At 39.1% G+C, this 7,392-nt stretch overlaps 1 protein-coding gene across 25 annotated transcripts in view; it reads left to right on the top strand.

Annotated features, from left to right (window-relative positions):
* Window positions 1-5,026, top strand: part of Resf1 (retroelement silencing factor 1) — a 36,210-nt gene extending 31,184 nt beyond the window's left edge. For 20 of the 25 annotated variants that reach the window (XM_063286207.1, XM_063286208.1, XM_063286211.1 and 17 more), the window contains 2 exons: window positions 1,340-1,423; window positions 4,161-5,026. In XM_063286207.1, the coding sequence (XP_063142277.1) occupies window positions 1,340-1,423; window positions 4,161-4,318 (242 nt within the window). In that variant the 3' untranslated portion in view covers window positions 4,319-5,026. Of the gene's footprint in view, window positions 1-219; window positions 1,424-4,160 lie in introns of those variants that run through there. The other 5 variants (XR_353788.5, XR_010065651.1, XM_008763457.4 and 2 more) reach the window with 3 other exon arrangements.
* Window positions 5,027-7,392: the final 2,366 nt, after the last annotated feature.

Below are 7,392 nucleotides of genomic sequence, written 5' to 3' on the forward strand. Positions count from 1 at the left end.
AGGAGTGGGTGAATAAATAGGGCATCATTTGTTTTATGTTTGTTGCTTTTTATTTTAAATTATAGTAAATTAGTGCTGACAAGATTTTGAACTTCGATGTTTACTGAATACAAATATTTAGTCCTTAAGAAAATACAATGTGAAAAGCATTTCTTGTGGAAAAAGTTTGAAGAGTATCAAGTGTACATTTATTTCAAGAAGTTTTCTTTGTATTGGTAGTGAAACTACTAGTGTAATTTCAGAGGCTCTTACGTGAAACCGTTCCAAACACTGGGAGGTACTGTACCTGTTGCATTTGTTACTTTGACACTGAGGATGAAGATGCTATCCCCAAACATAAAAGGTAGTATCTATTCTGCCTATTAAGTAGCAGGCATATAGGATCTGTGTAATTGCTTGGAACAAATTAATCTCAAATTAGTCACAAAAGTCTAAATGTTGAGTGGGCAGAGTGGTGCATGTGGAAAGCTGGTGGCAAAAGAATCTAGGGGGTTGAAGTTCAGTCTTGGCTTTAAGACTTTGTTTCAAAACTAAAACAATGAAGCCAAAATAACAATCATGTGTCATAGGTACCATGCTCTGCAGAATTAAAGGGGAATATGGATGAATAGTGGTCGTAAGGTTATGAAGTTATAGGTATTATAGCTAATACATTGCAATGAAACTCAGATTGGAAAAAATGTAGTATTTTAGTTGAAGTTTTAGTTTAATATGAGATTTTTTTTTTCCTTCTGGTTATATCTGTTGGGGTGAATAAAACTATAGCGTAAGTGGTATTTCTTCGTGGGAGTTTATAGATATAGAATACAAAAATAATTTTGTTTAAAGTATCTGATTTCAAGGCCGGGCATGATGGTATGGGCCAACACCTGGGAGGCAGAGGCAGAGTCTCTGTATTTGAGACCAGCTTGGTTTACATAGTAAGCTCCAGGCCATCCAGAATTACATGATGGGATCCTGTCAACAACAACGTAAACCAAAAGGCCTCTTGTATTAGGTTTTTAGAATATGAGAACTTGGGTGTAAATAGAAGTTTGGGATTTGGCAGGGACAGGTACTTCCTCTCTCATACCTGCAAATGCCCTGAGAAATGGTGATTCAGCCAAGGTGAGAATGGTTTCTTAATGTGACCATTAAAAACTATACATTTTCCTGTTGTAAAATACTCACATGTGGGAAATAAATCATTTTTCAAGCCCTGTATAGAAGGTTGTATTACCTATGGAATATAGGGATAGCATATCTTCGGTTCTATACATTTAGGTGAGCTTTTGGTTGTTTTTATTAAGCTAAAATGGAGGAGTAAAGGTTATATATCTGAAGACAAGTATTTAAACAGTTTCAGGAATAAAAAGTACAAAAGAAGACTGGTTAAAGTGCATCCCTACAAGGACAAAGATGCCTGAATCAAGCCAAGAAATAGGTAAGCCATCATCTGCTTCCTTTTTTGTTTTGTTTTTAAGTTGCCAGCTTATGTATGTATAACACGGATATAATTGCAATATTATCACAGTGCACAGTTTTATTCATAATCTTGTGTTTTAGTCACTAGGTGTTTGTTTGTTTCTGAAGGTAAGATACCATTGTTTTCTCTGTCAGTATGGATGAGGGAAGCCAGAATCTAGTTCCTTTTAACCGGAAAATAATGCTATCACAATGAATTAGGTGAGGGGACTTTGAATCTTTCCTTGAGTAGGGCTAGAGATAATGATTTTCTTGATCTGAGCTGACTTCAATTCTGACATTGAATCGAGTGATATGTAAATAAGAGTATTGTGTAATTGGGATTAAACTGTTCACTAAGCTCTGTGGCAGGATGGATTGTCCTCAAGTAATGTCTTTCAGCCTCCATTAAATTTTTTGCAGGCTGATTCATTCAATTACTTAAACAAGGTAGGCAAGTGTATTTCCATTTGTCATCTGGCTCACTACATCGCTAGAATGGGGACTTGGACCCGGTCTGGTCCCTTTCTTTAAAGTTTATTGAGGATAATGGTGTAAGTATTTAAAGGACAGAAAGCTAGTAGTTATCATGGTAGCTTTTATTTGTTTGTTGGAGGTTGGGCTCAGCAACTGTCTATCTGGTAGGCTAACCTTGTACCCATCATGAACTTCTTCTGTGCTGATGAGAATAGAATCCAGGGCTCTGTGCATGCTAAACAAGAACTGTATTAGACGGATCCTCGTTGTCTGTTTAACTAAAAGTGGAATAAATATACTGTCTTGCGTTTGTGCATTCAGAGTTAGAGGAGAAGCTGAAGAGTTGTGTCTTAAACTTTGCTTAGTTTAAAAATGTTTCAGAGTCTGGAAACTGGAAGCAATTTTACTAGGAACAATGATGGAATGTTTTTAAAAATAATTAAAAGATTTTTTTTTAATGAGTGGGTCTGTGGATCTGTGCACATGAGTGCCATTAAGGTATAAGGTACCCTAGAGCTGGAGGTATAACAAAAAGTTTTGAGCTACCAACATGGGTGCTGGGACTAGATCTTGTGTCCACTCCAAGATGGGCATGCACTCTTAATCACTGAGTCATCTCTCTCTAGCTCCAAATTAACAAAGATGAGGATAGAGATTCAAATGTTTATAAGCTAACATACACAGATTGAGTCATAGGGATGTCAAGATCATGCTTACATGAAAGGGCTCTGCTAGCCATGCCGTTTGATGCTTGTAAACCCTGTACTTGAGGGAACGAGGCAAGAGAATTGTAGAGAGCTGGAGACTAGGCCCCATTATAAACTGAGTACTGTCTCAAAGGAGGAGTAAAAGATGACCTGGGATATAGCTCAGTAGGTTGAGTGCTAACCTGCTTGCTTTGATTCATGAGGCTCTGGGTTCACACTCAGTGCTGAAGGGATTACCATAGCAGAAGAAACTCCATTTTGTTTTTCAGACTCCATTTTAAGTTAACTTGTCCTCAGAGTGGATTGAACCCCACCCTTGAGTTCTGAGACCCCCCCCCCCCCCCCCAGATATTCTCGGCTGTTGCAAAATAGACGTAACAGCTGTGGCCAGTAATAACAGACTAAGAAAACATGAGTTGTTCCCAGGTCCAGATGCTCTCTTTAGATGTGTGGTCTCTCGTGGTTTGACCAGATGCTGTGAACCAATCAGCTTAAAGGCCAACATTCTTTTACCCTCTTACCCAATCATGTACACCAAGGCTTGGAAATCCCTGTTTATGGGTTTTTTTTTTTCCTTTATAAACCCCATTCCTTTAGAAATCGAGCTGCTCTCCTATCCTGTTTCATCAGGAAGGTTTGTGGTACAGGCTCGAGCCTGAATAAAATCTCTTGTGTGCTTGCATTGGAGTTGTGGTCCCTGGTGGTCTCTTTGGGGATCCCATGGATCTGTGCGTAACAGTGCCAGCCTGTGAAAGGAATGGCTAAAGTGGGATTGAAAGTGTAGGTGTACTAACAGGGGAAGGAGGTCCCTGAGGTGAGAGAGTTCCATCTAAATGCCTAGAAGGTAGAGAAGCAAAGCTAGAGTATCAAAATTTACTGTTTGGAAATGGCCACACTTTTCTTAAAGATGGTGCCTTACATAGCCCAGGCTGGACTTGAACTTTCTGTGTAGTTGATCCTGACCTTGCACTCTGATCATCTTGTCTCCACCTTCTAAGTGCTGGGTTACTGTCATGTGCCTGGCTACCTTTCTTTATTTTCTCCAGTTTGTTTTGTTTGTGTAGAGCTGGCTTTTCTGGAACTTACTCTGTAGACCAGGCTGACCTTGAACTCACAGAGGCCTGTCTGCCTCTGCCTTTCGAAATCTCTTTTTTGTTTTTTTGTTTTTGTTTTTGATCTAAGGTTTCGGTATTTTTGTCTTAGCTGGCTTGGGACTCTCTTTTTAGGTAGACCAGGTTGGCCTCAAACTCAGAACGACCTGCCTCTGCTTCCCAAGTGCTGAGACTAAAGACGGCCCCCACTAAACTATCTCTCCAGCTCCTTTGGTTTTTGAGGCAAGTTCTTGGCTGTGAAAACTCAGACTGGCCTTGAACTGAAGATCCTCCTGCCCCAACCTTGAAAATGACGAGATTACAGGCATGTACTGCCATTTCAGCTATCTAACTGTTTTCTGTTCCCACAGGTACTACACATTTTGTCTCACTTCTGATTGTATGTTGTACCGAACATTAAGTATCATTTCTGTTTTCTTAGATAGTGCTGGCTCAAGACTTTCTAAGAGAAGCTTCAGCGCAGATGAATTTGAAACACTACAAAACCCAGTAAAAGACTCAAATGTCATGTTCCGGACCTACAAAAAGATGTACCTTGAGAAGAGAAGCAGAAGCCTCGGGAGTAGTCCAGTTAAATAGTCACATGAGGGTAGCGGTTTTTGTTTTTACCACCAGGACATCTCTAGTTTTTGCTTTTAAGGCTCGCTTGCTGAAAATAACTCAGGACTGCCGTTTGGATTTCTCAGCTAAGGAATTCAGTTACAGCTCATGTTATATTTTTCACTGATAACCGTGTGGATTAGCTGTTGGTGTGCAGGCAAAAGAATGATTGCGTTTGTCTGGGAACTACAAAGTGTGTGATCTGCGTTATTGAACTACGTTTACTGTTTTAAGTCTTGCTGGCACTGTGGTGCACACCTGTGACCCTAACATTTGACGCCTGGAGACAAGGATCAAGAATTGAAGGTCATTCTCAGCAACATAGTAAGTCCAGTGACCTCTCTAAAAGCAAAGCAACAGCAACCAGAAAGAATATGAAGGTGGCTTGCACAAACCTTACTTTTAAATGCTGTTGTCCCGAGGTAACTTCATTCACCAAGAACTTGGTTATTTGACTGAGGCTGTAAATAGATTCTTGTTTCTAAGCACATTAGCAAAATTTATTTTTCAGAAAGTGCCCACTGTGAATGGCAAAGCATATTACTAAATATTTTGTACCTCATTGTAAAGGTTTTTTTTTTTTTTTCAGAAATCTTGTTTTATACTTTTGTTAAACTGAATGGAGTTTTTGGAAGATGTCTTTACTTTACTTTTCATACTTGAAATAAACATTTATTTTTTAAAGAACTACAGTTTAAGTCTTCATGGTTCTGTAAGGGTCTGTGATTCCTAAAGAATGATACCCTAGATTCAAACAGTATGCAGCAACCAAGACCATTTATTCTGCAGAGAACCAGGATGGGGGAGGGGTAAAGCATACATAGGGATGGAAGACAGAGATATGGACTTTGCAGGGTCCATTTAAAACCTGTTAGGGTAGAAATAGGTGAATTTTACCTTTCTTCTCCTTGATTGATTGGCTCAATCTCCAGGGGTATGGGTGCCTTTGTGATTGGTTAAAGCCCTGGGGGATATGGGGAACTTTTGCTGATTAACTGTCTGCTCAGGCTAGGTAGTGGGGCAGCTTCTGATGGCTCCTCATTGGCTGCGCATGAAGGGTGGTTCTTCCCGGATTTGACTTGTTTTGGACTTTTCCAGTTCTGGGAAACAGAAACTTAGGCCTAGTCTCCCAAAATGGCAGTTTGGAGCCTGTCATGGAGTCAGCCTGGCTCTGGCTAAACTCAGTCCTCTCAGTTCCACTTCTCTGTTTTGTTTTGTTTTTTTAACCCTCACTAATGGACACATGTGGATGAGTCAGTCATGATGGCACACCCTCTGGGAGGCTAAGGCAGCCTAAGCACAGAACATTTGCTTCTAGGAGAGCATTGGTTATTTTTAGAAGTATCTTCCCTTCCCTTCCCTCTTGTAGTAGTGGAAATGGAATTCTAGGCCTCGTGTGCTGAAGTGCTCTGCCCTTAACTAACCCCTAGTCCTGTTGGTTTTTAAATCCTAATGTTGTACATACAACTTTTAAGAAGTACATTGAAAGTGGAAGCTAGTCAAGATTTTAGTAGGGTTATGCAGAAAATTCCTTGTAGATTCATCTTCCATGATGCCACCAGTCTTGTAGGAAGCACCTGCTTACCAGCTTTTTTATGCAGTATCGAGGAATATATATATGGTTATCTGAAAATGCTAGTGCAATTTTTTTCTATGAAAAAACACTGAATGGAAGGCTGAGGCAGGAAGATTGCTGCTACTTCAAAAGTAGTCTAGACTAGGGGCGTAACATCCTGCCCCAATCAAAAGAAAACAGAAGTGCATAATGTACTACGACCAGAGTACATGCAGATATGAAAACAACTTGTAAATGAATTATTAGACTTGAAGAAAACCAAAAACAACATTGTTCACCATTCGTCTGTCTTAAATGTGTTTCGGTATTTTCATTATTTTGTGTGTGTAAATGTTGTTCTTGCATGTATATTCCTGTGCCATGTGTGTGTCTGGTACTTGAGGTTATAAGAGTTTTGGAGCCTCTAGGTCTGTAGTCACTAGTGGTTTTGATTGCTAGGTGGGTCTTCTATAACAGCAACAAGTATTCTTTTTTTTTTCTTTTTTTTTCTTTTTTTGATTAATTTTATTTATTATATATCTAAATACACTGTAGCTGTCTTCAGATACACCAGAAGAGGGCATCAGATCTCTTTACAGATGGTTGTGAGCCACCATGTGGTTGCTGGGAATTGAACTCATGACCTCTGGAAGAGCAGTTGGGTGCTCTTAACTGCTGAGCCATCTCTCCAGCCCAGCAACAAGTATTCTTAAACTCTGAGCCAACTCTCTATCTCTGACTTTAAAGATTTATTCATTTTAATTATGTCTATTTGTGTATGTGCATGTTTGCCACTGACTGCAGAGACCAGAGAACTATTTGATTCTCCTAACCTGGAATTATAGGCAGTTATGAGCTGCCAGGTGTGGGTTCTGGGACCTGAAGTTGGATCCTCTGACAGAATAGCAAGTGTTCTTAACCGTGGAGCCATTTTTCCGAAAGGTTTTAATTTTTAAAACCTTGTTTAACAGTTACATTGCTTGAAAATATTTTTTTAACTGTTAATATTTTCAATTAGAAGTGACTTTTACATGTTAAATTTAGAACCTGATTTGTAAGTGCTAGTTTTTGTGGCAAATTGAAGTTCAAATCATTCTCAGGAAAGAATGGAAAAGAATAGTTTCTGTGTAAAAGATCAGTTAATTCCCAAATTTGCAGTTCTGTGCAGTAGGATTTAGACCATTTCTTCACCCCTAATAAGGCAGATTCTCACTGAAAGAAAAAACAGTTTAATTTACAGGAAAAAGAATACTTGAAAATGTTTTTATTAAGTGTATGTGTTGGTTGGGTACAGTGAGATATTCCACATGTGCACAGTGAGTACTGACTAAATTCTCCTCTCAGCAAGCTGTCTTACCCTCAGCAATCTATATTTTAAGAAGACTCAGGTTGACTTTTTTTAAACTTCCCTCATGGGTAAAGCTTAATTCATTAGACATTCCGTTTTCATCATTTTGTGGTAGTTAGAACTTTATTGTGACTTTATCCTCACCTGTTA

Source organism: Rattus norvegicus, chromosome 4, assembly GCF_036323735.1.
Source record: "Rattus norvegicus strain BN/NHsdMcwi chromosome 4, GRCr8, whole genome shotgun sequence".
NCBI lineage: Eukaryota > Metazoa > Chordata > Mammalia > Rodentia > Muridae > Rattus > Rattus norvegicus.